Source organism: Arachis duranensis, chromosome 9 (genome assembly GCF_000817695.3).
Source record: "Arachis duranensis cultivar V14167 chromosome 9, aradu.V14167.gnm2.J7QH, whole genome shotgun sequence".
In the NCBI taxonomy this organism is placed as follows: domain Eukaryota; kingdom Viridiplantae; phylum Streptophyta; class Magnoliopsida; order Fabales; family Fabaceae; genus Arachis; species Arachis duranensis.
In genome coordinates, this window is record NC_029780.3 from 25,704,657 (window position 1) to 25,723,901 (window position 19,245).

General features: G+C 36.1%; 1 protein-coding gene across 7 annotated transcripts; it reads right to left on the minus strand.

Annotated features, from left to right (window-relative positions):
• Nucleotides 1-857: 857 nt before the first annotated feature.
• LOC107465232 (uncharacterized) lies at nt 858-7,132 on the minus strand. Of its 7 annotated transcripts, XM_016084224.3 has the most exons (8): nt 6,686-7,132; nt 6,051-6,212; nt 4,657-5,106; nt 3,246-3,556; nt 3,098-3,151; nt 2,229-2,704; nt 1,634-1,765; nt 1,206-1,343 (listed from the first exon to the last, which is right to left on the minus strand). In XM_016084224.3, exons 3-7 carry the CDS (start codon nt 4,950-4,952, stop codon nt 1,634-1,636), a joined length of 1,269 nt encoding a protein of 422 aa, XP_015939710.1. In that variant the 5' UTR covers nt 4,953-5,106; nt 6,051-6,212; nt 6,686-7,132; the 3' UTR covers nt 1,206-1,343. The 7 variants fall into 7 exon arrangements, with proteins under 7 accessions (XP_015939708.1, XP_015939705.1, XP_020987898.1 ...); XM_016084222.3 differs by lacking the exon at nt 1,634-1,765 and having other exon boundaries at nt 858-1,343; nt 6,051-6,161; XM_016084219.3 differs by lacking the exon at nt 1,634-1,765 and having other exon boundaries at nt 858-1,343; nt 6,051-6,166.
• Nucleotides 7,133-19,245: the final 12,113 nt, after the last annotated feature.

The window sequence follows — 19,245 nt, forward strand, 5'->3', positions numbered from 1 at the left end:
TCTTCCCTTCCCCCCACCTCCACCCCCATCCCCCATCTCCACTTCCACCTCCACACAGAGAAGCAGAAACAGAAAATCAACAAATTCAAGCACAAATTTAACAAATGCAGAAACAGAAAGTAACAAATCAACAAATCAACACAGCCAAATCAACAAATTCAACAGAAAAGCACAAAGCCAAATCAGAAATTCAAAGCACAAAGAAGCAGATGCAGAAGGCCAAGCAGGACCACCGGCAAACTCATCATCAGAACCCATAACCGCAAGAAGCTGAAGCGGCAAGGCGGCGAGGCGGCGAGGAGCAGCGGCGACGGTAGCGCTGGCTTCCCTCAGTGGCTAGGCGGCAAGAAGCAGCAACACGAGTCCTTCTCCCTCTTCGCGTCTCTCTCTATCCGATCTCTCTCCTCTGGCGTGGGTGGCTGGCGTTTTTTTTTATTTTTTTAATTTTATCTTTTCTATTAAAATAGGGGTAGTTTAGGAATAATATAAAAAAATTTATTAAAAATGACAATTTTAATGCGAAAAAAAACGTTAAGGACAATTTTAATACGAAAATTAGATGAGAAACCGTTTCGATTCTGACGTTAAACTTTAGGGACCAATACCATACTTACCCCTTTAAAAAATAATTTGTGTTTCATTATTTCAAACTATATAACTGCTAAAAAACCAAATTGATTTGACTGATTTACCGACTTTCAACTAGTTAGCTAACAACCGATTTAATCCTTAACTGTATTAGTTTGGTGGCTAATTCTCCATTAATCAGGTCAAACCATGCAGTTTGGTCCGTTTCTCAAAATCATGGCCCTCACAAATTAAGAATAATACAAATCATGCTGAAAATAAGAGTCTAATTGTCTAAAATATCTTATTTCATTGCAATCTCAATTGTGAAACAACTTCTGTCAAAATTATGAACGAAGGATGGAAAAAACAAAAATGAGTTACAAAAATTCTGAAAGGTCACTTGAGATTGATTCATTCGCTCACTGGCTATCTGGTTCAGTAGAGCATTTCTTGCTCCAACCAACCGAACCAGCTTTGCGCTCGCCTCTCTTTCTCTTGTTCTTGGGGACACTCACATCACCATGCAAGCTTTGCTTGAGAACTGGTTGTTCTTGAGACCCTGCAGAACTATTCACCACTACATTGTTAAGATCCGATGCCGGAACAGAATCGATGTGCTGTAGAATTTCCTCTTCCCCGTGCTGTAGAATTTTTTCTTCCCCTTCACATTTCGCAGCAGACTTCTGAAGCTTCTCAATGGGGTGATGACTCGCGCTTTTAAATGCGTGGTCTTCTGTTTCAGCTACCTCATGTATCAAGACACTGTCCATCATCTGCAATCATCAAAGAAAATTTAGAAGTTAGCATTACCGTTATCTCAAGAAACGTAAAGCATAAGTGCACAGATTTTTATATGATGGACTGCACATGCAAAATTCAAAAGAAAAAAAAAACATCGGAAATTGGTAATGTAGCAAATGGTAAATACAGAGTTGTACATACAATAAAATGACAATAAAATGTTTGCCATATATTATAGTTTAGGGTTAATCGCACTTTATCCCCTAAAAATTCAAGAAAATGTACAAATCGGCTGATAAATTTTGCTAAATGTACACTTTACCTAAAATAAATGCATTATGCATACACCCCCAACCCCACGGCGAAGTTCTTGTTGTGTAAAGTCCCAAAGTGGCCGAGATTGGTTGCATCCGCTAAAATTGCCCCCGAGATTCCAATTGCACGAATTATGTCCCTAAGATTGACAAAAGTGCACCATATTAGTCACTTACAACGTGATAAGTCACTTGATGGAAAAGGACTGAGGGACTAACATGGTGCACTTTTAACAATCTCAGGGATGTAACGGGTACAATTGGAATATGGAGACTATTTTAGTGCACGCAACCTATCTTAGGTACCACATTGGGCTTAACTCGCAAATCTCCCACTAAATTCTCCTAAATATGTAACTTTTATTTGCTAAACTTTGTTCAATGTGTAACAATTGGCGAAAAATTACCAACATGAGCAATTTGCATATTTTTTAAATTCAGAAGGTAAAGTGCACATAATTTAAATGCAATTAACCCTATATGTTATGCAACAATCTTCGTGTAGGTTTTACCCATGAACGAGTTTAATTGCATAAACACTTTTCTGGTCAGCATCTGATAAGAAGCTAAATAAATAATGTAGACCAGCTTGAGAAAACTTACATCATCACAAGAGTCCCCAACCAAGGCTGGACGGAGAGTAACATCAGCAGCAGACAATAATCCCACAGTGCTCTCGATTATGTCAGGGATAATTGTAACTTCTCCATAGCTCGAAACAGCACTGTCCGGCATAACCAAATTGCCTAAATCAAACTCGGGAATATGCCGAGCTGAATTATAAATAGCCCTCACGGATATTGAGTCTCCATTCGCTGCAGAGGTTGTAGGACTAGGAGCAGAGCTAGTCTGTACATCACCATGAGGAAGCAGGCTCAAATTCTCCGACGATGATAACTTAGTGTTTTTGGACATGACAACATCGACTTGACCCTTCAGCTTCTGGACTCTAGAATTTAGGTTGTCGATTGTCCAAAGAAGCTGCTCCATGCAACTATCACTCTCACTATACTCAAAGAAAGATTGATCATCGCCGATTCCAAATCTATCACTTGAATCAGCATGCAACTCTGTGATAACTGTACCAAGAGAGCATAAAAACGATTAGTCATTAAGCGCATATTAAATCAAAATGTGATATGAGGCGCAACCAAAGGCAGATCACAAGTACAACAACAAAGCTTTATCCCACTATGTGGGGCCAGCTACATGAATCAAATGACGTCATTGAACTCTATTGTGTATTGTGTATCGTGTCTATAGTGAGACTATTTACACGTTAACCTAAAAAGTGAAAAACACGATAAAATAGAAAACGAACCAAAATACATTAAGCACGCACTAACATGAAGAAGCAAGCAATCATTTTCTTATAGTACAAAATTGTACAAAAAGCATTAATATCACTGGCAAATTAACATGTTATGCAAGTAAGGAGCATCAAGTAACCATTAAAAAGCATAGTTTCTAACCTGGATTACCAAAATCCTCAACCAAACAGCCATCAAGATCAGACTTCTTATTCTCTACATATACGTAAAGGGAAAAGTCAACATTTCTGAGGCAGGGAAAGGCAAGCAAATCTAGCGTCATGATAAAGGAGAGCAAAGTAGTTTCTACCGAGATAGGAGAAAAGATAATGATTCGATGTATATGACACGAGGTCAGTTGTCTCCTCAACTTTCTTTCTTTTCCTCCTTTTCCTGGCGTTACATCTATACTGATGACTCGTAAACGGCAATGATTTCGAGCCAAACTCTTCTAGTGTAAAACGATCGGGCTCCATGTGTTTTATCTTATCATATTCCGCAAGCTCTTTACTGTATTTTAATGCTTGCGACTCAATTTCCTTGATTCTTAGTTCTGCCCATTTGCAGCGCCACATTAGAGGTCGTATAAAGTTCCTCCAGTGATATGTCAATTTCTTCTTCCTACAATTGCATAGGAAATTGATATGCATAAATAATAACTCAAATAGCTTAACATGCAATACACATAGAATGTGCTTAGAACAGTGGTTCACCACAAAATATGAAAAGTTAGTATAGTGGCATAAAATTAAATGTGGATCATTATTAGCTCAAGGAAAATAGAGATCAATGGTGTTTGAGATGATACTAATGATAGCAGACAACATAGAGTATAATGGCAGGTTTTCCAATACCAAATCATCAATGTTTACTGGACGAAAATCCAAAAGTGTTCTAACAGAAGTTACAACTAGAACTATATAAACAGAACAATTATCTTGATAATAATATAATTCAAATACATCCAACATCTAAGGAAGTGAACAGTAAGAGGAAAATTTGGAAAAAGAACCTAATCTATTATTGGAACATCAAACCCAAGACACTGACATACCATATAACCATATAACTATATTTCACACCTCTTACTAGAGTTTGGAGAGAAGAGAGAACTCAGAGAAACAAAAAGAAAGCTTGGAAATGTATAATGTATATTATTAGTGACTTTAACACTGATATGTGCTTATGTACAAAGAAGGAAAGCTTGTTGTGTAAGCTAGTCCAACAGGCAGAATAGTCCTTTCATACTTACGTTAGTGATGACAGTTGTAACATTACAGCTGTCATGTCTTAGCTATCTCCCTCTTATAACTAACTCTGTTCTAGACTTCACCAACTCACTCTACTCTTATCCTCTCCTAACAATCATCATTACTGTAGTCTATTTTACTTGTGATGCAGTTCATTTACTTGCTAGATACGTATAATTATCATAATCATCAGCAAATATATAGAGAGAAGTCACCCTGCTCGTTCTTACGTGTATTAAACACCTTGTGTGTTATTAGAGATCAATACATTAACTATGTAAATATGTTTAACAAGTCATCAAAAAGAAGTTCCAATAAACTATCTAATTTGAAGATTTAAATGCATAATTTGGCTTCAATAACAAACTATTATCAATTGTCAACAAATTCACAAGACTAGGGTTCTTTGCTTACATATTGAAACAACTAAGGAAGATAATTCAAAATTATTTGCTATGGAACAAGAATCACCTCATATGGAATGTGGAGGAAAAAGCATCAATGTTGCATGCCAAGCCACTATCACCTAAGAATTCTGACTCTACCTCAGCATCACTAAGTCTAGAACCATTTTCAGCATCAGACGTAGTGTCAGCGAATGAACTTGAATACTCAGTTGCATCAGGGTCTTCGTTTTTATTCGATGCCCAATCACCCTTGTTTGTCCAACTTACAATATCAATATCCGCATCCTCGATTACTTTTGAACTGTTAATTTGTTCGTCCAGAACCGGCTCAACCTTGATGATAGGCTTCTTCTCATCCATGTTAATCTCAAACACTTTCTATTCCACCTTCTCCTCAAATTAATGTCACTCTTAGAGACTTAGAGTGAATCTTGGTTCAGTCTCTTTTTCGTCATTATCTACAAATAGACAAGGAGGGCAATTCTTGACAAACATAGATCCGTTCAAACATTACCTGGTTAAATTGAGAATTGTTCCAACTTCATCAACAAATTCAACCAACTCCAAATCAATTCATTGAGCACACAATATAGATATTGATTTCAGTTCAAAGAACACAAAAATCACAAAGTCAAGAAGTACATAGCAAAACATTTTTCATTTGAAAATAACAAGTATCTAGCAGCCAATCACTCAAGAATTAAAATTTCAAATTCTGATTCCAAAAGGAAATTAAACTCCACAGTTGTCAAAGACAGCAATATTGTTCTTCATCATCATCATCATCATCCGGCGAAACCAAAGTCAGTAATGCCAAAAAAGACATTTACAAACAAAAAAGAGTAGTACAGTTGCTAAGATTCTTCATTATTACAAGAAAGTTCACTAAACAAGTTAGAATGCAGGTCTGGAATTAGAAGAAAACCAAGGCAACGGCTAAGTTAATTGAAGCACAGAAAGTGTACTTGAAAGTAACAAAACAAAAAAAAACGTGTGCGTGCGTGATTCAACTAACACTAGGGGTGTACATGGCCCGAGTAAAACCGGGTTTGTCCTAACCAAGACTTGGCCCTAAATATGTACCGAACCCTTTTTATAGACCTTAACCGGCCCTATACCCGATGAAACCTACATACTTTCGAGCCATAGTTATACCGGGTGAAAACTGGGCCTTTACTAACAATTTGTTACGAAGATGTTGGTAGCCAAAGTTAAACTTAAATCTCTCCATAAATCACAATTCCAGATGCTGGGAGACAGAAAATGTAAATGCTAATGCCAGTAATATCAAGTCCAAAACTTATTGAATTCTCTAGGCCTTCCTTTCTCTCACTCATCTCAACCTTTACCTAACTTTTATCTAAACACACTTGAGGATGAATGAGGAAGGAACAAAGAATCTATAATAATATATGTGTACATGTATCTGTGAATACTTGTGTAACTATGTCAACTTACAAGACCAGCAGAATCACTTTATCAGCACAGAAAGTGAACCTTCTCTTTTTCTTTTCCATCATTGCATTTAAAATCTTTGAGACTTTTTGTCTCTACCTTCATTCTCCCATGCTGCCCTTGAATTCATCAATAGCAATGCACAGACATTAGAAGAACACAGTGCTGATAAAAAAGAAAATCTAATAAGATGGTATTCAGCAACAAATCACCAACATATTTTGATTAAAATCAGAACAAATCAACAATAATCAAAACATGTTTTCATTAGAATCAAAACAAATCAGAACCAAAAAAGGATAACAAATAAAAAATAATCAGAACATGTTTTAATTAAAATCAGAATAAATCAGGATCAAACAAGGAGAACAAAGCAACAAGAATCAGAACATAGAACAAATCAGACCCAAACATGGAGTCATGGAGAACAAATCAACATTATATGTAATTAAAATCAAAACAGATCAGAACCAAACAAAGAGAACAAATCAACAATAATCAGAAGTTCAGAACAACAAATCAACCTTATAAATTATAATAACAAGTTCTGAAAAAATCCAGCATTATAAATTATAATAACAAAGCTCAGACCTTAATCCTATTTTAGAAAGAAAAAAAAAGTAGTTCAGAAGCATTACCAGAACCAGCGCCGAGAAGAAGAGGAGCGGCTGAGCAGGGGCTTGTGACCTTCCTCACCAAAAGAGCACCAGCGCCGAGAAGAAGATGAGCAGTGCCGAGAAGAAGAGGAGCAGGAGAAGTAGAGGAGGAGCAGCGCCAAGAAGAAGAGGAGCAGGAGAAGAAGCGGAGCATGAGCAGAGCAGCGACCTTCACACTTCGCCGCCGCTGTTGGTGGCGTCGTGACTAAGGTTCTCCGGCGAGCAGTGCGGCGCGGAGAAACTGTGCAGCGCGGAAGCAAAGCAGCCGGTTCTGAGAAGCAGTCGAGCAGAAGCAGAGCAGCGCTGGTTCCGAGGAAGAACACCGTGAGGCCAATGACGGTGGCCGGTCGGTGTCTGAACGAGCATTCACAGAGGGTCTGAGAATGGGAGATTGGGACTTGGGAGCTTGCGGGTCTCTGCGTGCCCTAATTGTGGGGGCTGCAACATCATCGTAAATCATAAATTTTTTAAAATTAACTTGCACCGGGTCGGGAATGAATGACCCGTTATAGCCCAGACCCGGTTTAGTTGGTCTTTCGGGTGATTTTTTTTTTGGGTCATCTCCATGTCATTTTGGACCGAGCCAAAATGTTCAAAAATAATTTGGGTTCGAATGGGATCTTCGAATGGGACCCGACCATGCATCTCTAGCTCACCATCACAATATGGTTACAGTTAAAGCTCCGTCTAAAAAATTTCAAAAGTTATTTTTTTGAGTTTTTGACTTATAAAAATTATTTATATTAATATTTGGTATAATTTTTAAAATTAAATTCTAATTTTTTAAAAAATTATTTAACTTCTTATAGATAAATTAAAAAAAATTATTTTTTTATAATAATTTTTTTATCACATTTTTTTTAAAATAAACATTTTTAGAACTAAAATATCAAACACAAAATAGTTTATTTATAAATTATTTTTAATATAAATATTTATTATTTAAGTTATTTTTTAAAAAAAAGCTTAATTAAATTGTTTACTTAAACTGGTCTTAGAGAAAAAATGCTACACCACCAATAAAATTTATTATTTTTTAAGTAATATTTTATATTTTAAATATTAAATTCTAAATTTTAAATATTAAATTCTAACTATTAATAATATAAAAATAAAATATTAATTAAAAATATCGACTAATATTAATAAAAATATAATTTCTTAACTATTCTCTAATTAAATTGCGGATTGTAATTCCAATATATTAATGCTTTATAATGACATCTTATATCAAGTGTGTCATACTTTTTCAAGAAAAGCAATTTACTTCGATTCCCCTGTTTTTAAAAAAAAATAAAATAAGAAATGATATTTTAATATTTATATAATAGCAGTTATGAATTGATTAGATATTCGTGTAAAATAATTCCATAAAAATTATTGACATCAAGTTTTGTGTACACATTGCTCTTGTATATTTGTTTTTTTTTTTATGAAAAGATAAATTTTTGTACCATCAAAAAAGAAATTAGAGATTTATAAAAAAAATAATACAAATATCACTTATATCTCATAAGAGATACTATGCCATAATTAAAAAAGTAGTTTAATAAAAATTCATCTTGATGCGAATAGTTTCTTTAATTTTAAAGAGATATCAAAGGATTATTATAATTTATTGTTTTCGACTATTAGTTAGTCATCAATATTTAAAAATATGAGATAAAATATATTGCTGAATTATTAAACTAAAGAAATTAGACTAAAAAAATTGAATTGATAATTAAATGATGGCCAAAAATAATAAATTATAATCATTTCTAGCATTTCTCTCAATTTTATTTATAGTGAATTACATTATTGAATGCAAAATTGAATATTATTATCTAATGAATAATTATAGAATTGTGGAAAAAAGTATTTATATATATATATAGTGGGGCCCAAGGGTCGGGTAAACACAAAAAATCACATCAGAACGTCTCTTGAGAATTTGACTCCACATCTATCGGCAAGCAGGTATTGTACGAGCATGGTAGGGGGAAGCTCGAAGCAATAGACTCCAACTTCTTGTTCTTGCCTTGCTTTAGTAAAAGTATCTGCGCAGAAATTTGCTTCTCGGTAAATATGTCGGACGACGATGCACTCCAAGCCAACTAGAAGCTCTTTAATAGACCGAATCAGAGCAGATTGAGAGTGCTTCTCCACTTATGACTTTTGAACTAGCTCCACCGTACATCTAGGGTCAGACTCAACCACAAGTTTAGGGATTCTCATCTCTATTGCTAGCTTGACGTCAACATAAAAACCCCAAATCTCCACCGTAGTGATGGTATACGTCCCAATCTTCATGCTGAAACCCGCTACCACACGGCCTTCCTAGTTTCGGATAACGCCGCCACATGCCCCTCAACTTCCAGGATGGAGCACCGAGCCATCCACATTCAGTTTGAGCCATCCATGTTCCAATGGTTCCCATCCAATCGATTCCTTTCTGGTATGCCTTAAAATTCTGGTACTGACCTCTGTCATGTTAATAGCAAAATGATAATGGTCTGCAAGATTTATCGCAACGCGATGAAATTGGATGTTTGTTAAACATTTTTCACTGAAAATAAGCTTGTTTCTACTTCTCCAGGCTAAGTTACAGGCGGTGATAAAAGTTATGGATCAAGGAGTCCCATTAACCGAATGAGAGGCTTCCAGAAGATTTTTCCACAACTAGTCATGGAAGGATTGAGTGAAAAAGGTCTCTTGATAATCTCTGTGAATGATATTGTTTCACACTTTGTGAATGAAAGGGCAATCCCGCAAAACGTGCAGTATCGTCTCTTGAACATCATGGCATCTGCATCATGGCATCTGGGGCAGGTACTATCTTCAGTTAATCTTCTACTTTTTCTTTTGCTATTTGTTAAAAGAGTTTCATGAGTTAACAGCCAACTGAAAGACTTTAGTCTCTGAGGAATCTTTAGTCTCCAAATTTGCTTGTACATGTTACTGCTTTCATTATTATCCTTAAATAAAGCATTGTAGGCCGTTTTGATAGAAAAATTTTCATTTGTTGTTGGAGCCTAGCTCACACAATCCTCCCCTATAGAGATATTAGGGGCTTTCAAGGTACGTAGATGATCAATCAACTCATCAAGTAAAACCTGAGAGATTTTTTTCCAGTCCTAATTCCATGCTCATTCGCATAATCTCTAACATACTCTGCTATTCTGTTCTTGTCCATGTTGATATTAGCAGCTTCTCTTAGTTTAAGGATCCTTGGAAACCAATGATCTTTTCAAAATGAAATATCATTCCCATCTCCTATTCTCCAGATAAGATGATTACAAAACTTATCCTAAATTGAAGGGATTCCCTTCCACGCATTCGAGCTACTAGGTTTTTTTGTGAACTTTAGGGATCTTGCTATTCCCATAGCCGTACTCAGTGATGAATGGGTTTTTGATGGTATAGAATTTCACAAATGAAATCTCATTGCAAGTATAGTTTCTAAACTAACAATAATTCTTTCATACAAAAATTTGTTTGTCACAATTACAAACCCCTAATAAATCTAACAACCAAAGTATTTAAACCTCGGGTCATCTCTCAATAGAATTGCAGGGTAGTGTTCTTGTTATTGGTTATGAGTTATATATTTTGGGAGTTTTAGGATGAGAATTAAGAAAAATATATTGCAATGGAAATCAAATGATAAAGCGGTCTTGGCAAGATTTAGTGGTCAAGGATCTTTATCCTTATCCCTAATCACAACATGATAATTGCAAGGATCAATCCCATTAAATCATCCTCTAACTAGTAGTAAAGGAAGGTCAAATGAGCTATGTCAATCCAAGTCCATAAGTCCTAGCTATCCACTAATTGAGTTAGTGAAAACTAGAGTCAATGGCTACCAATTATCAATCACTTGGACATTAGTAACTCAAAAGTTCCTAAGTTACCATCTCAAGCCAAGAATATAAAATTCTACTCTAACATCATTCCAAGCATTTTATCAAACATTTGGAAGGCATAAAAGGAAAGCATAGTAAATTGGCAACAAGAATGAATTCTAACAACAGTTAATTGCAAAGAATTAACAACAACAATCAAGAAAAACACAATTAACATCAATTACCTCAAATTGCATTAAAAGAAAATAAGAAGAACAAGAGTAGATCAACAACAAAGTATAGAAATAAAATAGAGGAAATTGCAACAAGAGAATAGAAGAACAAGATGTAGGAATAAAGAATTGAAAGGTAGAAATAAATAAAAGCAAAGATTAAAACCTAGATCTAAGAAATTTTAACCTAAACCTAATCCTAATTCTAGAGAGAAGAGAGAGCTTCTCTCTCTAGAAAACTAACTCTAAAACTAGATCTAAAATCCTAATGATGGAACCCCCCCTTTCCCTTCAATCCTTGGTCCTTTTAAGCATTTTGGCACCAAAGTTGGTTCCAAACTGGGCCCCATAGCTTTGTGAATTCGCTAGGCACGATTTCACTTAAAAATCACGTGCCAGCACCGATGCGTACGTGTCCAGCACGCGTACGCGTCCATGGGGTTTTTATAATCCGCACGTATGCGTCTAGTGCGCGTGCGCGTCCATGGACGTATCCCAAATCTTTGACTTTTCATGATTTCTCCACTTTGCATACTTTCTCTTCACTCCTCTGATCCATTCCTAGCCCTTTTCAATCTGAAATCACTAGCAAATATATCAAGTCATCTAGTGGAATCAAAGGAAGATTAAAATTATCAAATCATGGGTCCAAAAGCATGTTTTCACATTTAAACACAAATTAGGAGACAATCATAAAACTATGCTATTTTATTGAATAAATATGAGAAAAGGTTAACAGAATGCTCTAAATTCAACATAAGATAAACCTCAAAAATGGGGTTTATCACTCAGCCTTCATGACTTTTACCCACAGGGTGTCCTTATTATGAATGAGACCCCAAGCCAGCTTCATAAGGAATAACTAGTTAGTCTCGTGAGCTTTTCGAACACCCAATCCACCCTCTTCCTTGGTCCTACAAACTTTTTCCCAATTCAGAAGATGAACCTTCCTGTCTTCTTCATTACTTCTCTAGAGAAAATCCCTACAAAGCTTATCAATCTTATTACAAATCACCTTTGGAAGCTTTATAGTTTGCATACAGTAGCTAGGGATAGTGGATAGGACGGATGGACGAGCGTAGTTCTCTCGACGAGAGATAAAGTCCTCTTATTCCAAGATAAAAGCTTGGTTTGAATCCGATCAATCACAAACTAGAAGTGTTACTGGTTGCATTTCTCATGAATGAGAAAAACTCCTAGATATCTTCCTATATTAGATGTGAGGGGCACCCCAAGTTACTGGCTAAGTTGTTACTTGATATTGTGGTTCACGTTCTTTAAGAAGAACACACACGACTCGCTAATATTGAACTTTTGTCCTGAACTGTCATAGAACATTTGTAGGGTCTCCTTAATAACTCAAACTTACTCTAAGCTAGCCTTTGCAAAAAGTACCAAGTCATCTGTAAAACAGAGGTGAGAAATATTAAGTTCATTTCTAGAAAGGGTTATAGGTTCCAACTTTCTATCTCTACTACTTTGTCAATAATATGTGATAGTCTTTCAATACATAAAACAAAGAGGTAGGGGAAAAGAGGGTCTCCATGTCTAACTCCTCTAGTAGGAGAGAACGTTTCAGATGGCGACCCATTCCATAGGAGATTCATAGTTGGGGATGAAATGCAATAGGCAACAACGTTGATAATGTTGTTTGGAATCCCCACATCCTTCAAAGTATCCACCACAAAAGCCCAGTTTAATCTATCATAGGCCTTTTCTAAATCAATTTTTATTGCTATTAACCCTTTGCCTTGGTTTTTTCTCTTCATTGTATGGACCACCTCTTGTACCACAAGAATATTATCCTCAATAACCTTGTCAGGCACAAAGCTAGATTGAGTGTTAGCAATAAAAATAGGCATAAAATATTTTAGTTTAGAAGCCACAATTTTAGTAATCACTTTATAACACACATTACAGAGACTAATAGGTTTGAAGTGGCTAAAATTCTCAGGGACTGAATTTTTGGGTATAATAGTAATCAACGTTTGATTGACTTTCCTAATGTTCCTGGGTCTTGGAAGATATCCTTGACCCAGCTGGTTAAGGATTCCACTACTATATCCCAGAAGGGATGGAAAAATTTAGCTAGGATTCCATCGTTGTCCGGTGCCTTCCAACTGTCCATAATAAAAATAGCTTTTTTGACTTCCTCTCTAGAGACATCCTTCGCGAGGTCAGCATAGTCTTCATCCTAAAGCCTGGGAAAATGGTTATTAATTGGGTAAGGATTGTGATTCTAGTCTGAAGAGTAGAGAGCCTTAAAGAAATTCACTCCCCATCTCTTCAAGGCAACAACATCCTCAATCTAGTTTCCTTCCTCATCTCTAAGGGTAGTAACTTTATTTCTTCTCCTTCATTCATTGGCCTTCTCATGAAAGTATGTTGTTTTTTTATCGTCAAATCTAATGTTATTACGTCTAGACATTTGTTGCCAATAGCTTTTCTTCTGGATAGCAATGATCTCATACTCCTTATTGAGACCTTTTTGAAACTTTTCTAAGAAAGGATTAGGATGAAAAGACAGATTGTTATTGATTCCCTCCAATCTGGTCAGGATTCATTGCTTTTTTTTAAAGATATGTCCAAAGACGTCCTTGTTCTATGACTTTGCTTGGGCCGTGAAATTCTTGACATTTTGAATAAGCCCTTGATTTTTATTCCAACTTTCTTTTACCATGTTGTTATAGTCTTCATGAAGAATCCAAAGCACAAGAAACCGAAAAGGTTTATCCCTCCCCTCATCATTAGCTACCTGAAATTTATGAAGGATGGGTAAGTGGTCAGATTTTAATTTAGGAAGATGCTTGACACCAACATCAAGAAAACGGCCAGAGAAAGAAATATTACTGAGAAAGCGGTCAAACCTTCTCTTAATATTTCTTCTTTGCCAGGTGAAAGGGAGTCCTGAGAAGCTCAAATCTTTTAACCCGCAAATATTTAAATAGTTTTGAAACTTATATATATCAAGAGAAGGATTGGAGGATCCCTGTGTCCTTTATCGTAAGAATAGAGTTAAAATCCCCTCCTAAACACCATGGGCTTGTATGTTGTGAATAATATCCTCCAGATTTTTTCATAGTGTATTGCGATTTTCTACTTGAGGGCTCCCATAAACAGCTATGAAGAACCAAGGAGATTCTCTATTCCATTGAACCTCCAAGTGGATAAATTATCTATGTATAGTAATGGGTTTGATGTTCCAAAAATCTTTCTTAGATACCACCTGAGAAGCCTTCAGCTTCGATGATACACCAGCTATCAAACCCGAATTTTTTAATAATCATCTCTGCTTTTTTTACTGAAATATGGGTCTCAAGTAAGATGCAAAAATTTGCCTTATACTTAGTATATAAGTCAGTTAACATAAAATAGAAACCCTTTGCAGAGGCTCCTCTACAATTTCAAATTAAAATATTCATAATAAGAAAAAGCTAGAAAAGATAAAAAGAAGACAAGGAAAGAAACTCCCTGGACAGAGGAGAGGAGAATTATATCTCCATGTGCCGAACGTCTTCGGCATTAGATTGCTCTTTGACTCTAGAGTTGTCATCTTGCATGAGACTATCTGTCGCTTCAAAATTTTCTGCCCTGGTATCCTGTTCATTCTCAAGTGGTTTATTTTTAATATTTTCTGTTTGACCTCCTACCCTTCCTCCCCCCCTGCTGAATTGTTTCCAGTATTCACTGTGGCTTCCTTCTTTACTTTTGTCATTTGTTTTAACGATTTGAGTATTTTTTTGCTTTTCTATATCAACTTGCTTTTTAAATTCGAAAATAGACTTGCTTGTGTTTAGAATTTTCTACTTGATTCTGGTTATTCCTTCTTATGTTGTTAGAGTTCTTGTCTTTATTGGGTTTACTTGTTGTATAATTCTTTATTGTAGCATTATAGTTCCTCTGTTGATTTTTCATGATGGCATAGTTTTGCACTTCTTTTGCATTAGCATCATATTTCTTTTCCTTATTGGAAATAATATTCTCTTCCGAATGCACTCTATTTTCCCCTTCCAGCTCTTGCTCTTTTAATGCATCAAACCTACCTGCATAAGCATTTCTTTCCTTATTATCATACACATTACTAGGCTTTTGTTTATTCCTTCTTTGGAGTTTTTTTTACCACCATCCATGATCCAAAAGGACTTTCCTTATTTGTCAAACCTTTAGAATTCAAATTCTGATTGGTCTGTGGGATTTGGTTCTACTGAATATCTTCAACAGCTTGATTCCCCAAATTGACTCCCTGATTTTTTGCTATCATATTTTCTTTCCCATTTTATTCTTACTGAATCTGCTTCCCTTGGCTCAGGTTTCCAACGTTGTGACCCCGTCCATGGTGCCTCTGGTTAGATTCTTCACCATGTTTTGCTGTACGCTGTTTGGTATTTTTTGCCAGTTCAACACACCTATCCATTTTTTGCCCATATCTTCCATAGGAAAAATAAATTTGGTAGAGTCCCTCATATTCCAATTTGAAGTCTTTACCAAGAGCAATAAAGAATGGTACAAGCTTTCGTCTAAGATCTATTTCAACACATATACGTGCCAATTTTCCTCTGGAATGGATTGAAGAGAGTTCATCGACACGAAGCATGACTCCCAAAGACTTTCCCGCTTTCCAAAGAAAATGCATGTTATAGAGCTCTGCCGAAAGGTTCAGAATTATCACCCAAGTGGCCAATTTCTCCACCTCTGTTTCTTGTGGGATGAACAAAGGTCTCCATATTTACACTAACAGATAACGGTCAGCAATCATCCATGGTCCCTTGAAAAGGGCATACCCATAGTTCTCCTGACAAGAGAATCGGACCAGGAAAAATCTTTCTTTGAGATCCATCACCAGGATAGCCTCTTTTCTAAACCATTTTCTTTTTATCCATCTTTCCATTGTAACACCAGAATGTCATGCTTCCGGCTGCACTACTCTGATAGTAAGAAGTATTACGATGACTTTATATACTTAATATTAAAATAGGAGCCTTTGACTTGACACCGCATCGCTGATCTTTTTTTTTAAACCGGAAATAAATACTTTACCTTAAAAAAAACAAACAAGCATAGATTCATATACAAGACTTCTTACACAATAGCTTATAATGTAATATACATATAAAACATACAACTCCTATCCCTCTTATAAAAATTATAATAACAAAGACGAGGGAAGAATAATTATCTAATTAATCCAATATGAGCTTCAGCTATCAGAATTGGGCTTCCAATCCATCAAAAACGTGAGTTACATGCATTTTTAATGAACACATGTGCGGGTACCTGTGCGTACGAACAGATGTGTGCGTACACACACTTGGCCAAAATCTCAGGTAGTGCGTACACACAAAAGGTTGTGCGCACGCACACTTCTCAATACTTTGGATGCTTGTGCGATGCGCCAGATGCTGTGTGCTCGCACACTTGGCTCTACTTTGCTACCTGTGCGTACGCACGAGATGCTGTGCGCATGCACGCATCACTTTGCTCTTCTCCTTTGTTTCTTCATGCTTCCTCCTTCTTGCATGCTCCTCTTCCATTCTCACCAAGCCATTCCTAACTTATACATCTGAAATCACTCACAAACAACATCAAGGTATCGAATGGAAGACAAATGGAATAAAATAGGTTAAATTAGGCACAAAAGAGCATGTTTTCATAATCAAGCATAATTTAGGAGGAAAGCTCAAAAGCATGCTATTTAATGGAATAAGTGTAGGTTTATATGATGAAATCCACTTAATTCTAACAAAAAATAATCGTAAAATATGGACTCATCAATTCCCTGATACTTAAACATTAGCATGTCCTCATGCTATTCACAATCAAAGGAGATGAATGAAGGGGCAAACAATTTATTTAATGTACTACCTATATGCATGCAACTAACCTAGATATTACCTACTAATATCTATTCTACTGAAAGTTGGTAAAAATAAACCATGAAGTTTCAATCAATCCTAAGGAAGCCTTAGGGCCAAGGCAAAGAGTCAATGCACTATAATCAATGTCCAAAGAATTGAATTGAGATTTTCAAAACTAACAACAAGCAACTTGCAAGAAGATACAATATAAGAAATAAAAACATAGAATTGAGCGATCGAACCTATCACCAGATGTGTAATCACTTTATTCACTCAGTGTTTAGGACTTAATCACTCACTTTCCCTTTAATCATGTGTTTCAAAGATTTGCAAGTCATCTAATAATCAACTAATATTTGATGCATGAAAACAAATATCATGAGGTCTTTGGGGGTTGTAATGGGGCTAGGGTTAAGGTAAGATTAATATGATTAAGTGGACTTAGTGAATTAGATCTTTGATTAGCTCAAGTGTCCACCTAATCCTATATCATCCTATATACATATAACAAAATAACCTAACTACCCATTTATCTCCTATCTCACATCCACTCATGCATTTTCTTTCCAAAATACAAACATATGCATCATTTATTTACCTTTTTATTTCATATGCTATTATGCACAAAATTTGATTTGATTTGATATTTATTTTCAAATCAAAATTTTCTTGTTTTTGTCAACAACAAGAGATGCATATGTCTTGAACAATGAATGCATGAGTAATGACCCATTTTTGAAATTTTCACATTGAATGTCCCATGTAACTTCATCACCAATGTTTCCCAACAAATTCCCCCACACTTGAGTAACACATACTACTCCACCCAAGCTAATTGGTGCACAAAATTGTGATCTCAATGGCGCCAACAACTTGGTACGCACAATTGTAATCTCAACTCTTTTGCACAACTTCGCACAACTAACCAGCAAGTGCACTGGGTTGTCCAAGTAATAAACCTTACGTGAGTAAGGGTCGATCCCACGGAGATTGTCGGCTTGAAGCAAGCTATGGTCATCTTATAAAACTCAGTCAAACGAATTCAAATGGTTATAGAGTTTTGATAATTAAAAGAAAAATAAAACATAAAATAAAGATAAAGATACTTATGTAATTCATTGGTGTGAATTTCAGATAAGCGTATGGAGATGTGTTGTTCCTTCTGAATCTCTGCTTTTCTACTGCCTTCATCCAATCCTTCATACTCCTTTCTATGGCAAGCTGTATGTTGGGTGTCACCGTTGTCAATGGCTACTTCCCGTCCTCTCAGTGAAAATGGTCCTCTACGGTTTCTGTACGGCTAATCAACTGTCGGATTTCTCGTCTCGGATAAAAAATACCATGCACAGATATCGTATGGCTAATCAGCTGTTGGTTCTCGATCGTGTAGGAATAGGATTTACTATCCTTTTGCGTCTGTCACTACGCCCTACAGTTGTAAGTTTGAAGCTCGTCACAGTCATCCCATCCCAGATCCTACTCGGAATACCACAGATAAGGTTTAGACTTCCCGGATCTCAGGAATGATGCCAATGGATTCTAGCCTATACCACAAAGATTCTAATCTCGGATTCAGATGCCCCATTGTCAGAGGGGAGTTGATGTGAATCGTTGATTAGAAACCCAAGAGATATACCTTCAAGCCTGTTTTTATGTAGAACGGAAGTGGTTGTCAATCACACATTCATAAGTGAGAATGGTGATAAGTGTCACATAATCATCACATTCATCATGTTCTTCTGTGCGAATGGATATCTTAGAATAAGAATAAGCATGAATTGAATAGAAGAACAATAGTACTTTGCATTAATACTCGAGGAACAGCAGAGCTCCACACCTTAATCTATGGTGTGTAGAAACTCCACCGTTGAAAATACATAAGAACAAGGTCTAGGCATGGCCGAATAGCCAGCCTCCCCAAATGCCATATGAATTTGAAAATAGGAAAAAAGACCCCTAGAACAATAGTAAAAAGTTCTATTTATACTAAACTAGTTGCCTAGGGTTACAGAAATAAGTAAATGATGCAGAAATCCACTTCCGGGCTCACTTGGTGTGTGCTTGGGCTGAGCATTAAATCTTTCACGTGTAGAGGCCTTCTTTGGAGTTAAACGCCAGTTTGTAACTTGTTTCTGGCATTTGACTCTAGCTTGCAAATTGTTTCTGGCGTTTAATGCCAGAATAGGGCAGAAAGCTGGCATTAAACGCCAGTTTGCGTCGTCTAAACTCGTGCAAAGTATGGACTATTATATATTGCTGGAAAGCCCTGGATGTCTACTTTCAGAGCGCACCATTTAGGTTTCTGTAGCTCTAAAAATTCCATTTCAAGTGCAGGGAGGTCAGAATCCAACAGCATCAGTAGTCCTTTATCAGCCTCTGAATAAGATTTTTGCTCAAGTCCTTCAATTTCAGCCAGAAAATACCTGAAATCACAGAAAAACACATGAACTCATAGTAAAGTCCAGAAATGTGAATTTTTCTTAAAAACTAATAAAAATATACTAAAAGGTAGCTAGATCCTACTAAAAACTATCTAAAAACAATGCCAAAAAGCGTATAAATTATCCGCTCATCACAACACCAAACTTAAAGTGTTGCTTGTCCCCAAGTAACTGAAAACAAAATAGGAT

Coding starts and splice junctions, on each gene's coding strand:
- LOC107465232 (XM_021132241.2), bottom strand. CDS start 4,952: ATGGATGAGAAGAAGCCTATCATCAAGGTTGAGCCGGTTCTGGACGAA. Junction 3,557..4,656: donor TCCTCCACATTCCATATGAG/GTGATTCTTGTT, acceptor ATGCAATTGTAG/GAAGAAGAAATTGACATATC. Junction 2,705..3,097: donor TGAGGATTTTGGTAATCCAG/GTTAGAAACTAT, acceptor CTCTTGGTACAG/TTATCACAGAGTTGCATGCT.